General features: G+C 36.1%; 3 protein-coding genes across 11 annotated transcripts; all 3 read left to right on the top strand.

Annotated features, from left to right (window-relative positions):
• Window positions 1-1,145: 1,145 nt before the first annotated feature.
• Window positions 1,146-3,230, top strand: LOC149382374 (RNA-binding ASCH domain protein). The gene is made up of 7 exons (XM_089629714.1): window positions 1,146-1,415; window positions 1,603-1,746; window positions 1,863-1,930; window positions 2,020-2,070; window positions 2,171-2,230; window positions 2,296-2,754; window positions 2,925-3,230. The coding sequence occupies exons 1-7, from the start codon at window positions 1,289-1,291 to the stop codon at window positions 2,961-2,963; spliced, it is 948 nt and encodes a 315-aa protein (XP_089485840.1). The 5' UTR covers window positions 1,146-1,288; the 3' UTR covers window positions 2,964-3,230.
• Window positions 3,231-3,515: 285 nt separating this feature from the next.
• On the top strand, window positions 3,516-5,489 carry LOC149382373 (large ribosomal subunit protein eL13y). Of its 2 annotated transcripts, none has more exons than XM_089600983.1 (5): window positions 3,516-3,644; window positions 3,889-4,007; window positions 4,085-4,218; window positions 4,900-5,058; window positions 5,184-5,489. In XM_089600983.1, the coding sequence occupies exons 2-5, from the start codon at window positions 3,899-3,901 to the stop codon at window positions 5,403-5,405; spliced, it is 624 nt and encodes a 207-aa protein (XP_089457109.1). In that variant the 5' UTR covers window positions 3,516-3,644; window positions 3,889-3,898; the 3' UTR covers window positions 5,406-5,489. The 2 variants fall into 2 exon arrangements, with proteins under 2 accessions (XP_089457109.1, XP_089457108.1); XM_089600982.1 differs by having other exon boundaries at window positions 3,541-3,644; window positions 3,881-4,007.
• Window positions 5,490-11,931: 6,442 nt separating this feature from the next.
• LOC149382372 (uncharacterized) lies at window positions 11,932-14,850 on the top strand. 8 transcript variants are annotated; one of them, XM_089629935.1, is made up of 6 exons: window positions 11,932-12,231; window positions 12,321-12,583; window positions 13,010-13,192; window positions 13,265-13,367; window positions 13,442-13,520; window positions 14,066-14,850. In XM_089629935.1, the coding sequence occupies exon 6, from the start codon at window positions 14,091-14,093 to the stop codon at window positions 14,565-14,567; it is 477 nt and encodes a 158-aa protein (XP_089486061.1). In that variant the 5' UTR covers window positions 11,932-12,231; window positions 12,321-12,583; window positions 13,010-13,192; window positions 13,265-13,367; window positions 13,442-13,520; window positions 14,066-14,090; the 3' UTR covers window positions 14,568-14,850. The 8 variants fall into 8 exon arrangements, with proteins under 8 accessions (XP_089486061.1, XP_089486065.1, XP_089486064.1 ...); XM_089629939.1 differs by having other exon boundaries at window positions 11,932-12,427; window positions 12,524-12,583; XM_089629938.1 differs by having other exon boundaries at window positions 11,932-12,427; window positions 12,516-12,583; window positions 13,144-13,192.
• The last annotated feature ends 2,271 nt before the right edge of the window (window positions 14,851-17,121 follow it).

Below are 17,121 nucleotides of genomic sequence, written 5' to 3'. Positions count from 1 at the left end.
GAAATTGTGGTCAGTCAAAATGCGAAAAACACTGCGAGATATCGCGAGAAACAAATAATTTTGCGAATTATAAACGTCAGAACTCGCACGAGATTTTAAACTGTGATTTTTACAATAATTTTTAACTTATCTCCGATGATATTACCAAAGAGAGTATTATTATAATATATTTTTAGCTTAATTAATTGAATATAATTATTTACTAATAATATGTCTTATAAAAAATACCTTCAATGGCTTAGCTAGAGTGGTAAGACCTCATGCCTGTGAGGTGACATCTGCGAGATGATGAGGGTTCAATCCCTATGAACGTAATATTGATGTTTGAATATTATATCTTGTAATTTATGCTTAAATGTTCAACGTAATTCATGATATGATGTATGATGTAAAAATTGAGTTATTAAAAATGAAAAATATGTCTTCTAAATATATATATATATATATATATATATATATATATATATACACTTTAACTCTTATAAAATTGATTGATTATATTTTAATAATGCTTAAATATTTAGTGTAATTTTTATATTAAATTTAGTGTAACACTTTGATATACAAATTACACTAAATACAAAAATTTAAATGTTACTACTAAAATACTTAAATTTTCGGGACAATTAGTCAGTAACCTAATAATTTACCATCTTTTTAAAAATAACCAAAGTTTCATTTTATTAAAAAAATAGCTCAACATGACGAAGTTAATTAAATTAATTATTCAATTAATTAATAATTGAATAGTTAATTTAATTAACTTCGACTAGATGAGTTATTTTTCTAATATAATCAAATTTGGGCTAGATTAAAAAATTTGTTAGTTAAAATATGGTCTCACATACCTATCACTACCACTGAAATTATTCGCTAAATGTTGTCACGAAATCACAGCCAATCTCTCACTCAATTTATTTTTTTTTGCTCATTTTTTCATTTTTTTTACCTCATCAATTAACAAATCAACTCTCTTAAACTTTTTTTGTTTGCACATTAGCCCCTAGTCTAGATTACTGCTTTGTCTGAACGTTGTCTTGATAATTTTAGCATAAAATCTAACCGTCAGATCTCAATCGAGCCATATTACCGAATCAAACCACCGAACTGACTTTAACTAGGCTTTTTTTTATTTTTTATTATTTTTTTTTTCTGAACTTTAACCAGGCTTTTGTTTTTGCTTCTACTCGTGGGGAAAGAAAATACAGAAGAGTCTGAGTAAACGAAAAAAAAGAAAAAGAGAGTGAATCAACGAATGATCTGAGTAGCGCAGAGAATCATCATCATAATGAATCAGAGGAACTGGAAAGGGAATTACACGAACCCATGCCTGACTATGCACCAGCCTTGGGCTTCTCTTCTCGTCCATGGCATCAAGCGAATCGAGGGTCGCTCTTGGCCTTCTCCGATTCAAGGTCAGTCGAAAAATCCCGCGATCTCTCTCCGTCCACATTTTTCTTTCATTCTTTATTTGGTTGACTTCGCTTCCACTGAAAAGCTTCGAGCTTTACGAACCCTAAAACTCAAATTTGAAACCCCTTTTCGTCGATTTTGCGAATTTTGATTGAGCGTGCGTGTGACGCGTGTTTGGTTTGAGCGAAGGGCGTTTGTGGATTCACGCTGCTAGTAAAGTCCCGGACGAGGAAACGATCAAGGCCATGGAAGATTTCTACAGAGAGATTTACGCCATCAACGGAGTTACCGATCTCAAGTTCCCCGATCACTATCCTGTTTCCAGGCTTTTAGGTAGTACTCAAAACCGACGATGCAAAATCTTTGGTTTATCTAACCATGAACTTCTATATAAAGCTTCAATAGTTTTTCGAATCCGAGAGAATAATTAATCCTGGTTGATGATTCAGGTTGTGTTGAAATAGTCGGCTGTCTTAAACGCGAAGAGCTTGCCAGTTGGGAGATGGTTCCCGAAGGGGTAAAAAAGGCGTTATCGATTATATTTGCTAATTATTCTTTCTGTGTTGTTGTTGTTGTTGTTAATTGTTAGTTTAATCTCCGACGCAGGTGAGGCTCGAAGCTTTGACTGATTTCTGTTGGCTTTGTGAGCAACCTCAGGTACGACAAAGACTTTCTTGATGAATCTTGATTTACCCACAACTCAGTGTGTATGACTATGGCTAAAGCGTTTTCCTGTCTTTCTTTCGGATAACTTTAGAAATTGCTGATTCCATTCGAGATGCGTGGATATCAACGCGTGTACAACTTGGAGAAAAAGGTGTTTTCTTGATCGATAAAGCTCCCTCTTTTTTTTCATTATTGAGGCTTAAAAATTGATGTTAGGTATACGAGGCTGCGATTAGAGGTCTATCGGCGGTGAAATGTCCATTAGTCGTGAAATTTCCGATTCCGGACCCAAGAGATCGGTTCTCGCTGAAGCCTGGTTCCGTTGCCGTGCACTTTCCCAAATCGAAAGGATCAGAAGTTCACACGTCTTCAAGTCTAGACGCTGCCATAGCCGGGGCACGAGCTGCGGCGACTCAGTTCTCGAAGAAGGACCAAAACCTAACCTCCCAAACCGAGCAGACTAGTACGCCCGGTCCGGTCAGAACAACACAGACGATGGGCGAATCAATAGAAGAAAACGGAAAATTGGCCTCCGAATTCGGTGAAGGAGTTAGTCTGAACGCTTCTACGTCAGAGAGTGAAGAGAAACGAAGTCGAAATGTGGACGTGGAAACCAGCGGCGATGCTCGACCTCCGTGTCCAGATTCAAGACCTCGGTCCGATGCACCTTCGAAGGTACACTCCTGTTGATCTGGATTCGAACAAGTTTTTTAAGTGGACAAGTGTAGGACTTTTATTTTATTTTTTTATTTTTTATCAGCAATGGGATAATTTCTAAGACAGTGTTGTATCTTCATGGTGCTTGAACTAATTTTTTTTTCTTCGGTTTTTTTTGTTTCCTTCAGATTTTTGCGATGGCGTTGAGAGGACTAAAGCAATCTTGATACTGGAAATAGACTCTTCATGGGTGATGTACTTTGTATAGAAACCACACAAAGGCTTTTGAAGGACAACTATCTTCTGTTGATTTGTTTCATTTACTTTGGAAAGATCAGTAAGCTAGTCTATGTTGTGTGTGGACCCATTTGATTCTTTCAAGATTGAGAACAGTTGTGAAAATGTGTAAAATAAGTGGCATAAATCAAGTTGTTTATGCCATAGAAACGAAGTTCAAGTGTTCCGAATCCGAAATACATTCTGTTTTAGCAATTTGTCCAATACCGTTCAGGTGTAGGTCATAGAGTGTTTAACAAGCTATCTTTTTTTATAATTAATTTTGTTTTATTTGTGTGTATCAAAATACATGTAGGTGTGACAATTAAAAGAAAATTACACGAGTTGAAACGTTAGATTTCAAGAATGAATTAAAATAGTTAATTTTGATGTGATAAGTATGATGAAAATAAATACATTAATTGTTTTCCCTGATAGTGCAAGAAAAAAAAAAAACGTTATGAAGTAAAATATGAAATCTTAAAATGAAAAATAAAAACGCGGCAAATCTATTAAACACGTGGCAGTGATCTAAGGTAGTGCGAGACAAGGAGAGGAGTTAGGGTTTTGGCGATATATATATCTCTCTCTCTGCTCTCCAACTAATCGGCGCTGCGACACTCGGATCTCAGGTTAGCATCGATCTTCGTCTCAATCTCTACTTTCACATCATCAATTTCGTCAACCTCAATCCATACGGTTCTGAAATTTTCTCTATTTACTTTCCTTTAATTATATTGATGCGAGAGGTTAGTTCTTCTCGTTGCAAATGAGGTTATAGCGTATCTGAAAATGTTAACAACGGTGATAAGTTTTCACAATGGACTGTAATCATTTGAATGATATTAATGTGATTGTAATTGGATAGGGTTAAAGGTAATTAGCCATGGTGAAGCACAACAACGTGATCCCAAACGGGCACTTCAAGAAGCACTGGCAAAACTACGTCAAGACCTGGTTCGATCAGCCCGCCAGGAAGACCCGTAGAAGAATCGGTGACTGACACTTTCGCCGATCTTCTGTGATTAATTATATATTAATGCTATGTTTTTCTCTTCTTAATCTTCTTCAGCTCGGCAGAAGAAGGCCGTGAAAGTCTTCCCGAGACCCACCGCGGGGGCTCTCCGGCCGGTGGTCCACGGACAGACTTTGAAGTACAACATGAAACTCAGAGACGGCCGCGGATTTTCCCTCGAGGAGTTGAAGGTAATTCATTCATTTTCCAAACTAGAGAATATTGTCTTTCGTTTTCCATTGCGAGAGAGACGAGAAAAACATCGATCAGATGAATTGGGGATGATTTCCGAACTAATTTGATTTCCATTGCGGGACGACAAAAGCCTCGATTTTCAGAACTATAGAATATTTTCTTTTGATTTCCACTGCGAGACGATAAAAACCTCGATTTTTGCTGATATGGGAATGATTTCAGAACTAGAGAATTTCTTTGATTTCGATTGTGGGACAAGAAAAGCATCGATTTGGTGAATAGAGAGTGATTTCAGAACTTCGATTTGGTGAATAGAGAGTGATTTCCGAACTAGAGAATGTCTTTGATTTCTATTGTGAGACCAGAAAAGCCCCGATTAGGTGAATTGGGAAGGATTTCCGAACTAGAGAATGTCTTTGATTTCCATTGCGAGATTTGTTGAGAATATAGGTTAGAATTGGAAATGCTAGACAGGAAAGCCGTAGGTGAAAAACAGAAAATCCTATCGGCTTTTTTTGTCGCACCCCGGGTCTTCCGGTAAGGATGAATGTTGAGATGCTTGGAAGTCTCCGGATCGAACTTCCAGTGCCTCGTGGGCTTAGTCAGGCAAAGTTTGGATAACAGCGACTATTAAAAAAAAAAAAAAAAAAACTCGAACAATTTTTGGCATGTTTCAGGCAGCTGGAATTCCGAAGAAGCTTGCACCGACCATAGGCATATCGGTGGACCACCGAAGAAGGAATCGGTCTCTGGAGGGACTCCAAAGCAACGTGCAGAGGCTCAAGACTTACAAGGCCAAGCTGGTCGTCTTCCCTAGGCGGGCCCGTAAAACCAAGGTAAAAAAAAATAGAAAATAAAATAAAAGATATCGTCGTCTTGATTGATTCATTTTCATTCTTTGCTGTTTTTTTTTTTTTTTTTTTTTTTTCCTTTCTAATTTGTATACATTTTTTTGGTAAAGGCGGGCGATTCTGGTGCGGAGGAACTGGGCAACGCCACGCAGGTCCACGGTGAGTTCATGCCGATCGTGGCCGAGAAGCCGAGCGTTGAGCTCGTGAAGATCACGGCGGAAATGAAGTCGTTCAAGGCTTACGACAAGCTCAGGCTCGAGCGCACCAACCAGCGCCACTTTGGTGCGAGGCTCAAGAGGGCTCAAGAGGCCGAGAAGGAGGACAAGAAATAAATATTATATTTTTATATTTTATTATGGGCAAGTTTTGGTCATTTGGTACCACATCTTTGAGTGAGAGTTCTCAATTGTTTTTAATTCCTTCTTAATTCGAGGATTGCAAACCATTCATTTTTTTTTAAAAAAGAAGTTCTCATTTTTTAGATACGCCTTTCAACATTCAGCCAACCGTGTTAAGGTTATGAAATAATGAAATCTTATCTTTACCAGCTATACATTCTTACAAATTTAATAATAAAAAATTGCCCAAGACTACAACTATTACGCACTTGTCTAAATGGTCAATGTTTTTTCAGTGGGTACGTTCCTTAGAAATCAAATCTCAAAAACGCTGACATATTTTTATATTCCTTCAACTTGTTTTGCTCTCAAAAGACAAGGTTTTTCGCTAAACCCACTCGTCATATCCTTCTGCGAAGCTTCATGTTCATGGATTTTTACCCGCTTACCTAACAAGTTAACTAATATGTTCCATAGTCAATACCGGAATCACTTTATATATATTATATATATATACAACTACACGATCACGCGTAAACAGAAATATCATATTATATTAGCGCCAGCTATTATCCTATACAAGTTGTTAATATATACACACTACTACTTCACACAGCTACACAAACTCAAGAATATATATATGTATAGCCTCAGTACAACAACAAGCATTACAATAGATCACAAGAAAAATAAAATATGGGTCATGTAATTAATCCCAACTTGCTAATTAGTCTCCTTTTGATCTTCTCAATGTTTTCATCACTGCCATACGGCTCAGCTTCAAGAAATCTAGTAGTACACGTGGCCAAAGGTTCAGAAGTCGATGCCCATATTGGTGATCATCAGCAAATGATCCCATCTCTCTTCTTCTCCAACAAGATCAGAATTCTTCCAAAGCGCCGCCGTGTTCGGTCTCCACCGCCGCCGCCTAGATCCAACTTTCCCATTGGTTTCTCGCCGCCGCCGCCGCAGCGTACTCCGCCACCGTGCTCTCCTCCGCCGCCTTATTAAATATATATATATATATATATATATATATATATATATATATATATATATATATATATCCAACTCGACTCGGTATGAAGGCTCTGAATAATACATCTCGACCTTGGCTATTGCGTTGTCTCTATGCGGTCTGTTTTGTGTAATGCGTGGATAATCTCATATGTGTTCCAATAAAGTAGTACGTAAATGAGTGTTTTTTATTTTTATTTTTTGCATGTATTTCTTTCTTGAAAGATAAATCTAGATGATCGGCGATGATCTCAAAAATAAAAAAAATTGTGGCGACATAAATATTGTAAAAAATACTCCAAAGAAGACTAGGGTATACTTTTGAGTTTCAGGAATCTCTCCAGCTAGTGATCACTAGTGTGAGAATGAGAAGGCTTTCACATTTTGCTTCTATTATCGATAAAGCACGCACAAAATTAATCCACAATTCCTATTACAAATTATGCCTATGACCACAATAGAGACTATTACAACGGCACATTATAGACGGTTTTATAAGGTTATAAGGACGGAAATATTTTGATAAATTTTCGGAGGGTAAAATCTTTTAAGTGGGGTATAAAAATAATTTTTTATTATTTATTGGGCTTCGGTTCGACCAAAGGCCCAATAAATGATCCAGTCCGCCTCAATGAGAGAAGGTCCAAGCCCAGTTCACAGAGAAGTCATCCAGTTCGTCCGTGCTGATGAAGTCGTGGTCAACTCGCAATCTCGCCGAGAAGATCAGATCTAAGACTTGACCAGTCCGCGACGTGGCGAGGACGAGCTGATCGACACGTGCCCAAGAGACGATCCTTTTTTTCGCTCATAAATAATAAGTGTTGTATTCATTTTTCACACACAAGCTCACGTAACATAATTATTTATTATTCAAATTCTCTCGGTCATTTGTTGAGTTAGTCCATTTGAGTTCGGCAATTCGCCCTTTGTAAACAGCAGATATAAATAAAAGATTACTTTTTATTATTATTTAGTATTAATATTTCTTTTAATATCGTTTGTTTCTTATACGAAGTCTTCTGAGACCCATTAAATAAATCAAATAAATATATTTTATATAATATTTGTGGTTTTTGAGTTTTCGACATCAACAATAGCAGTTTGTAAGACATGCCTAAAGTATGAAGATTAAAAAAAAGGTAATTTTTAGTATTTTAAATGTGATCATTTGACATTTGGAAGTGAAATAGAGAGTTAAAATGAGAGTGATCAAAAATTGAGAGAAAATAGAGTTTCAAATAAGAAAATGAAGTTTTTAAAATAATGATATTTTGATCTATAAAATATGGTTCAAAAGTTCATAACTTTTGAAATATCAAGCCTTTTTTTTAAATAAATTATTTAGTGTATTAATGAGTCTAATTAGTACTCAAGTTTCTTTAGTTATTTTGTTCACGTATTTTTATCCTCATCTGCTTGAAAATTTTAGCTATTCTTAATATGATATTGAAGAATCTCGTTGCAATAGGTCAATTCGAATACGTAATTATTGTAGTAATTGTTGGAGACTCAAACAGTGGATATACAAATTTAATACAACGTAGAGGTCACAAGGTCTTAAACCCAAATACACCAGTCACAATGGAAAGTAAACATGTTAGTGATAAATAAGACCTTAAAAAAATATAAAAAGTTCGCTACATAAACAATAAATTGATTTTCTTGGCCACCATGCTCAATGTTATAGCATCAACTTTTATGTAGCAATCAAGACTTGTAAATCTGTCACTCGTTTCCAATTTTGTCACTCTCTCACCTCCCTATCTCTCTTCTCAATTAGTTTTTTCATTTCATTTTGTTTTTTTTTGTTTTTTTTTTTTTTTTCATTTTCTTCAAAACTTCAAATGTCTATATATCTCTCAAAGGAAGTCGGGAATTGAATAAAACAACAAGAGTTAATCAAATATGCTGTTTTGAAAGGCACATATACGTTTTTTCCCAGTCAAATATATTTACTTTCTGAGTTTTTTTTCTTTGTTTTCTCAAAAGGAAAAAAAAAATACTTTTTCCGGAAGCTTCATGTCATCGATTTTAACCCGCTTACCTATAACCAATAGTCAATACTCAACACTAATCAACGTTCTTAATCACGCGTAAACAACAATACTATCATATTATATTATCAACACCGATAATTATATTTGCTACGTGTTGTTTCGTACACACGGCTCATAAACTCGTTATATAAAGCCTCACATCATCATAAGGAAAAGAAAAAAAAATGGTTGGTGGTGTAAATCCCAGCTTGCTAATTAGTCTCCTTTTGATCTACGCACTGTTTTCAATGTCATCAACGCAATACGATCCGAGAACTCTAATAGTACACGTGGCAGAGGCTTCAAATGTCGATCATCATATTGATCATAATCAACATATTCCATGTCTCTTCTTCTCCAACAAAATCAGAGCTCTTCGCCTCAAGGCTCTCCTCCGATTAAATAAAAATATTTAAAAGGAGGGTCTTGTGAATAATACATGCATATATCGATCTTAATTATGGTGTGCTTTGTATAATAATCTCATGTCTTCCTACAAAGTAGTATTTGATTAATGAGTGTTTTTTGTTTTTTTCACGTTTGCCATGTATTCATTTGCTTGCTCCTTTGAATTGAAATTTGAATGACTTATGCGTATACTATTGAGTGTCAAAACTGAACTGAGTCAACGGTTTCCTATATATCCACCCAGTAGTTGACTTTCGCTAAATAGTTTAACAGAAACACCAAAAATTCAATTTACAATATACACCCAGTTAAGACCTAAGACTAAGAAGAGTATTTTAAGAGCCGAACGAAGGCTGCCATATATTTTTGAGTTGCGAATTGCCAAGCCTTTGCACAAATTTATAATTCCCACTTCGAGCCAAAACAAAAAAACAAAAAACTAATTCCCACGACAAAAATATAGCGTAGCCTTCGCTCTGTTTTCCTACATAATTTGAGTTGGGAATTATGTCTATTACAATGGGGGCTTATAACGATTACTACGTCGTGTCTTAATAGGATTACAGAGACAATAATATTTTGATAAAATTTTTCGAGGGTAGTCTATCCCGACATACTCGTTTCTATTACATGCAATTTAGACCAAAATATCATTTTACTTCATTTAATTTATTTTATTTTTATTTATTTTCAACTCTATATTCTTAGTCTCAGTTATTTCTCTCATCTATCTATCTTTCTTTTTTATTCGTTCTATACCGCTATTTTCAACACCAAAAGTCCGATTAAATCTGATAAAATTCAATGTCTTTTCCTTTTCAGTAATATTCAGCATGCGTCCAAAATATCCGGGAAAAATCAAACTTTAGCTTGAAAATGATTTTAAATATGTGGTTATTGGATTTTTGGAAGTATAAGATAGATGATATGGAGATTGAAATTCTGATTAGTTGCAAATGCAAGATGTCGCACACAATGTGTTGACAATGTGTCTGACAACTTGCTTGAACACAGATATGGATAAACAACAAAACAGTGCAGTAAACAAAGTACACACGATATGGTTACCCAGTTCGGTGAAACACACCTACATCTGGGGGCACGGTGCCAGTGGAAAGAATTTTCACTATCTTGTAGTCAATAGTACACACAAGGTTTATATCTGATTACAATCAACAAATCAATAAAACCTAGAGACTATTACTATCAGTGATCACCTAGACAGGGACTCCCCCTGAATTTGAGCTCCGTCTCAATTCCACTCTTCGAGCAACCTCCTGGCTCGGATGACCTTCAGTCTTCAGCAGTACGTGAACCTTCAATCACGAGAAACACAAAACCCAACTCTCACAATCACTCAATCTTTGTGGAATAGTGTTTGAGAGAACACACCACTTATAACCAAAACACACAGCCTCCCAGTCCGCCGGTCTTGCACGTCTAAGAGCTCTGAGTGTTTGATCAAGAGTGTCGAGGCTGCTAAGGGAGAGCACACGGCTTTTATAGCAGTTTTACAATCCTGGAAGATATCTCGGGTTTCCTTACCTGGCCTGAAGCGAATATCACAAAGTAAAGACTCCATCAAGGTGAATATCGTGCAATGAAGATAGCATCGAGAGAAATCTTGCAATGAAGTCACCAGCGAGGCATATATCTTGTAATGAAGACAGTAGCGAGGCAATAACTCAGCAATAAGACACCAGCGAAGCAATCTGAGCAAACTGGAAACTTGCCTGAAAAAGGGTCTTCATACAGGAGGAAAGATGTCAAACCAGAAGTGAAGACATAACAACCGACATCTTTCCATACAACTTGCACTAAAAAATAAAGCCAACAAAACAACGTATCAACAGAGATTTATAAAAAAAAGACTGAACTTAAAAATAAAGTTGAAAAAAATGAATTATTGAAGATAAAATGTATTTTGGTCTAAATTCAATGATAAGTTATATTTGAACAACCCTCAATCTGATTTTGTTTTTTCTTACATTATTTTTTTTAGCAAATTACTTGGTACATTATTGAGTATATAGGCAATATAATTTCTCCTCGAGAAAAGATAGATATATAGTACGTTCTATATTATTCATGGGAGAGAGAGACAAGAAAGATAATACAAGATTTATAAAATGAAAAAATCAGAACAAAATTATTTATCTCCATCAACGATGTGTTAGATGGCAATAAGAAGGGGAATATAGCTTTAGGTATATATTATCTATGTCATCATTAATAATACTCTATTAAAAATGGAGAGATATCACGAAATCGTCATATATAATTAACATATTTAAAAATAATAGCCAAATTTATTTTTATAGTAAATTACTTAGACCTTAGATATACGATCATCTGTGTGCATGATACTTCTACCATTTGTGTAAAAAAAAATAAACAGAAATACTGAATTGTTTAAGAAAGCAAAACACAAAGGAATTATTCTTATTCTATGACTTGTACCAAGATTTTGGACCAAAATCTACTAAACTCAAATAAATCCTAAACTATGACTATATATGTAATTACTCATTTCATTATGTCATAGTTTAGGATTTATTTGAGTTTAGTAGATTTTGGTCCAAAATCATGGTACAAGTCATAGAATAGGAATAATCCCAAACACAAATCTCATCATATATTCACTCTCAATTTTGTATTATTAATATACAAATCTCATCATAAAACAACTCTCGATTCATACTGTAAAAAATTGTCTTTTACGATTTATAATACCCCCTTATTCCAAATTTATCTAAAACTTGGTCTCCAATCCAAGTAATAAAAATCTTCTACGACCGTTGCTATTGATGAATTTATAATTGCCGGACAAAATGGGGGAAGCAACTGAGCTTTTGTTTTCTATTTTAGTAAATAATTTAGAAGCAAGCAAGTAATTTCGGAAAACTAAACTCAATATATCTCCCATATCTCATCAAGATCATGCGAATCATGATGGTTTCTGATATCTTTATAGTCGTCCGATTAAAACACCCAATGTTGATCGAAACGCATGAATCGCAAATGCAACGGTAATATTTCCAACACCACATATATAAACAGGGCTCGGCCGCCTCGCGCAAAACACACCCGCTTTTTCTCAGTTGTGATTTTTTTTAGGGTTTCGTCCAAAGTCCTGATCTAGGTTTCGACTCCACCGTCGCACTCGCCAGCTCGTCCCGCCGGGAAGACACGTCGCCGTCGCCGGAATCTCGCCGCCGATCCATCTCAGAAGCTCGACGGCGCGAGTTTACCCATCGGTAGAGTACAGCCTCTGTTTGGTATCAGTGGCGGTGGCGCCAGGAAGAACCGCGCCGGCCTAGCGGTGTTCCGGCGAGCGGAAGACTGAAGAAATTTTGCTCGTGCGGAGACTGAGACACTAAGATATTGTTTTTTTTTTTTTTTGTTCTTTCTGATATTATTCCCAATAGTAGAAATGTCGGTGTTTTAGGGTTAGGGTTTCATATGATACGAGTCCGCCGTCGCGACGTGGGTCCCCTGCCCAGCCGATCCCCCTCTGTCTCATCAACCACCAGAACTCCGTCGCCGGAATCTCGCGTTTGAATTTCTCCAATAGCAATTTCTTTCTCTTTTTGCCCTGTTTTTGGCTTAGTTTTTATAAATTTACCCGAAATTCATGGCTTAGGGGTTCAGCATCAGCTAAGAAGCTCAATGGATAGAGTGATCACGGTGCTACCTTAAAGAGAAAATCAGGTACTTTTCTTGTTTCGTGTGCTTTCTACTCTTCATTGTTCGACTATCTTGGATTTTTAAGGATTTCCTTAACTTAATACCTAGTTCTATGGTCTGTCCAGATTTTTGTATCTCAGAGTCTCAGTTTTATACCAAGGCTGTTTTAAATTTTAGAAATTATCCCTTTCTTTAAAATTCCCAGTTCTAGTGGTCTCTTTGTTTGTTAGGAAAATTGAATAAATCCGTAACTTATTTCTTCTAAACTATCAAGATTTTTTTATTTCTATTTAATTATCATATATATGTTAATAAAGAAGAGGATAATTATATACTCAATAGGTTTAAAATCTGAAGAGGATGAGATATATTCAGTTGCAGGTTATTACTTTATTTAAATTTGTTCTGCATTATGGGTACTGATAGTTTGTTTTATATACTCACTAGCAGAAAATGATGTTTATTTTTCTTGTCTGGTCGTGCGACATACAAAGGAATGATATCTTAAGAAGTTGCATATTCTTAAAGTGAACAAAGTACACAGTTCTATCCTTTTTATACTGAGATGTTAGTGTTCGCCGCAGTTCGGAAGCTTCAAAGAAGATGCCCATAACACGACATTTCAGAGCGCAGGTCTCTCTAATCTTTTGTTGTTATTTGATTCTTTCATTCACTAGTATCTAAAATGGTGTGCTTGGTTTGCAGATAATTGGAGGTGTAATAGTGTTTCATTCACTAGTATCTTGAACTCACGAGCTCGTTTCTCAAATCTCTAAGAACAAGATTAATCACTTATCACTAAAAGCAGGTATGTACATGCAATACAATTATTTTTACAAAATTTAGTCAAAATTTCCAGTTTTAATATATTTTTTAAAGCAGATGATGACTGAACGGAAAGAAGAAAGACAACAAAGGTGGTTCGCAAAGACCTACGGCTGTGTTTGTAGAACGAATCGAGGTGATACCAGTTTTTTCGCAAACGAATAGGCGTTAGATAGCTTATAAAATAGTCCATTTAGAAAACCTTACAAAGTACTATATTTGCAACTATGTACTATATATATATATATATATATATTTTTTTTTGCTTTATTAAAAGAAAAAAGGTTTATCTGTGCACAACTGGTTGTATGTACTTCTGCGAAGCTTCATGTCACCGATTTTAACCCTGCTTATTATTTATACTCGATTACTATAATATCAAGCATTTAATTTTCCTGCACAGCCATGTGCAAACAAATTATCATATCATATTAGATTAACGCCACAGTTTCCTTTTTACAACTTGTTCTTAAGTTTTTATACATACCACTAGGTCCACTACACAGTATATAAACAAGCTCAATATTATATAAATAGAGCCCCAGTACAAGCATTACAATCATAACCAAAAGAAGCCAAATGGTTTATGTGAATTCCAACTTGCTTATATGTCTCCTTTTGATCTACTCACTGTTTTCAATTTCATCACCGCAATGTCACTCAAAAACTCTAGTACTACAGGTGGCCAAAAAAGCTTCAGAAGTTAATGGTCATATTGATCATCAACAAATCCCATCCCTCTTCTTCTCCAACAAAATCAGAATTCTGCCAAAGCGCCGCCGTTTTCTGTCCCCGCCTCCGCCCCCTCAGTCCAACTTTCGTGGATACCGATATTTCTCTCCTCCGCCACCTCAGCGCCCTCCTCCGCCACCGCAGCAACCTCCTCCACGACCTCAGCGACCTCCTCCGCCACCTCAGCACCCTCCTCCACCACCGCAGTGCCCTCCTCGGCCACCTCAGCGACCTCCTCCGCCACCTCAGCGCCCTCCTCCGCCACCGCAGCGATGTCGTTCGCAACCTCAGCAACCTCCTCCTCCGCCACCTCAGCGACCTCCTCCGCCACCTCAGCAACCTCCTTCATTACCTCAGTGACCTCCTCCACCATCTCAGAGCATACCACCGCTGCATCGACCCTTCGCCACCTCAGCGCCATCCTCTGTCGCCGCTGCAGGAACCTTGTTAAACGAATATCCGACTCGGTACGAAGGTTCTTCTCAATAATATTGATTTTTACTATTGTCTTGTGTGCAAGCTGTGCAAGGTGTCTTATGAGCGGCGGCGTGGTTATTGTTTTTTTTTTTTTTTTTAGATCTTAAATTTTCCTGTTTTTCATTTTGAGCACTACGACGTCTTGGTTTTTTCTTTGTGTTGGGTTACAAATGTGGTAACTCCTTTGAATTGAATGATTTTCTTGATATCCACATGAATATTCATGTAAAATACTGTGATATGGAGGTGCTTCAACGCATGGCTATTATAACTTGGTCCAAATGGTCTCCTTCATATCCGCTTTCCTCGCTATTCTAACGAGAGGCTCTGCTTAAGATATTCTCCCAAGTTGTTGTTATTTAATGTTAAAAAGTCAAACAACTGATTCTCACTAAAATGTCCACAGAAGAAACTGATAATCGGCAAAGCCTCCAATTAATCATGTTAGAGTCGCACTGAACTTAACAAAACATCCAAGCAACAAGAAGTACAAAATCAAAACGGCGAATCAGCGATACCTTGGAATGCAAGAAATCAATAGGAATTGTAAAACGAACACAATTGGGTCGGATTAAATGATCTTATATAGCAAGAGTCTTCAGCGTCTTCGATGAACGAAGATGGAAAAACTAATCCTAGACCAAGATCCACCACATCTTGTTCAATGAAATCTTCCTCACTTCAATGTATACTGTCTCTCATACTAAACTTAATCGCTGATGCTATTCGGCCCGATTCACGAGCCTGAACGATCCACTCACGTGATGACACGTGGCAGTTTGTTGCCACGTGTCATCACGTGAGTGGATCGTTCGGGACTCGTGAATCGGGCCGAAAATCAATTTCCAAACTTAATAGGGACTATTTGTTAATGAATGCACGAGCCTTAATAAGCTCTATTTTCAGATAAAACCGGATCTGTGAGATGAAGTTATTTGGATACACTCGCCACAAGCTAACCACAAGATATTTTTACACAAAAAGTACTCTAGACTCTAGAGAGAACTCTCTTGAGAAAGGAAATATGCAAACGAAGCATTATAGAGTATATAGAACTAATACAAAGTTAAATACACCTAGCTAACTATAAGATTATCCATACCTCAAATAGCGTTTTAGCAGGAACAGTGACTATTTTGTCGTCTTTTATATGTTAAAGTGATTTATTTTAGATTCGCACCGACTAGACCCCTTTAAAACCATACTATTGCAAAATATCCCAGCTTTCAATGCATCAATTATGAAATAAGTTTTAAAATTTATATTTGATTTTATTCAAGTGCTTTTAGCTAATTTACTCTCTCTCTCTCTCTCTCTCTCTCTCTCTCTCTTCTCTCTCTCTCTCTCTCTCACTCAAAGGGATCGCCTTTGTTCTTCTAAAAGACTGGCTCTTACAATAAGTTACCTCCTTCTTTGAGTCATTTGTCCGTATTAGATTAGAATGTGTCGTTATTCTTGTAATATTTATTTTTATTATCATGCTTTATTCATTATTTTCCTCAATATAGATACTAGAATAGGTACAAATAAAACTTCTTGGTGCTGTATATTTAGTGAGAGTTTATAATGTATATATAGAATTTTTTTTTGTCTTTGTTCCTCGACTATTCTTTGCATTGAATTCGTGATATTTGCCAATAACGGTTAAGTTTTTTTTTTATTTTTTTTTAAGGTTTTCATGAGTATAGAAACCCCAAAAATCGATCCCAATTGCTGTAATTTATTAGCTAGGTTTTGTTTCGCTACAACTAAAAAGAGAAATTAACACCACCTAACAAATTACAATTGCTCTCATTCGAAAAGAGAAACTAGGAGTAGGAAGAGAGATGATGTTGTGTATTTCATTATTAGATTAGTATATGAATTTTTTAAGTCTTAATTTTTTTTAATGGCTACATAATACATTTAAATTTTGGATAATGGCTACTTAATACATTTTAGATGGTGAAAATTCAAGTTGGATATTTTTTTTTATCTATTATTGGTAACGCCTTGAAAAACAAAAATATCTACGCCAAATTAGGTATGGTCGCTAGGAACTGTAAAGAGGATTCTCTAGTTAATTAGCCTATAGAAATCGCCGAAGGGTTTAGAACTCTATTTTTGGTATCACCAATAATGCTTAGCCGTATATCTTGGCAACTACAAGAAAACGACAAATAATACATCGACCAAACAGAAGCGACAACACATCATATTCCCAACGTCAGAATGATTCACTAAATCACATTATAATTACTTCTGATTTGGGATTGACAAAATCTGGTTCTTCTTAGTTCTAACTCTCATTTAAAGTCGTTAGGTTAGATTTACAAGAGGCTACAAGAAATAAAGTCTGGGTATTATATATAGCTAATAGATTATTGATATGGGTCGCATACGAAATTTGTGATATATATCACACTGTTAAATTCTAATTTAGGTGTCGACTAATTAATAAGAGGTGGATAAGTATTTGACCAAGCATTATTCATTCAGCATTTTTGGACCTTCAAATTTTATTTTCCATTCAAAATACGTCCCAGTTC

Source organism: Urtica dioica, chromosome 11 (genome assembly GCF_054948205.1).
Source record: "Urtica dioica subsp. dioica isolate 48M chromosome 11, U.dioica_male_clone48M_v1_H2, whole genome shotgun sequence".
Taxonomy (NCBI): domain Eukaryota; kingdom Viridiplantae; phylum Streptophyta; class Magnoliopsida; order Rosales; family Urticaceae; genus Urtica; species Urtica dioica.
This window is presented reverse-complemented; position numbering and strand designations above follow the sequence as displayed.

Coding starts and splice junctions, on each gene's coding strand:
- LOC149382374 (XM_089629714.1), top strand. CDS start 1,289: ATGAATCAGAGGAACTGGAAAGGGAATTACACGAACCCATGCCTGACT. Junction 1,747..1,862: donor TCCTGTTTCCAGGCTTTTAG/GTAGTACTCAAA, acceptor TTGATGATTCAG/GTTGTGTTGAAATAGTCGGC. Junction 1,931..2,019: donor GGGAGATGGTTCCCGAAGGG/GTAAAAAAGGCG, acceptor TCTCCGACGCAG/GTGAGGCTCGAAGCTTTGAC.
- LOC149382373 (XM_089600983.1), top strand. CDS start 3,899: ATGGTGAAGCACAACAACGTGATCCCAAACGGGCACTTCAAGAAGCAC. Junction 4,008..4,084: donor GAAGACCCGTAGAAGAATCG/GTGACTGACACT, acceptor AATCTTCTTCAG/CTCGGCAGAAGAAGGCCGTG. Junction 5,059..5,183: donor GGCGGGCCCGTAAAACCAAG/GTAAAAAAAAAT, acceptor TTTTTGGTAAAG/GCGGGCGATTCTGGTGCGGA.
- LOC149382372 (XM_089629935.1), top strand. CDS start 14,091: ATGGTCATATTGATCATCAACAAATCCCATCCCTCTTCTTCTCCAACA.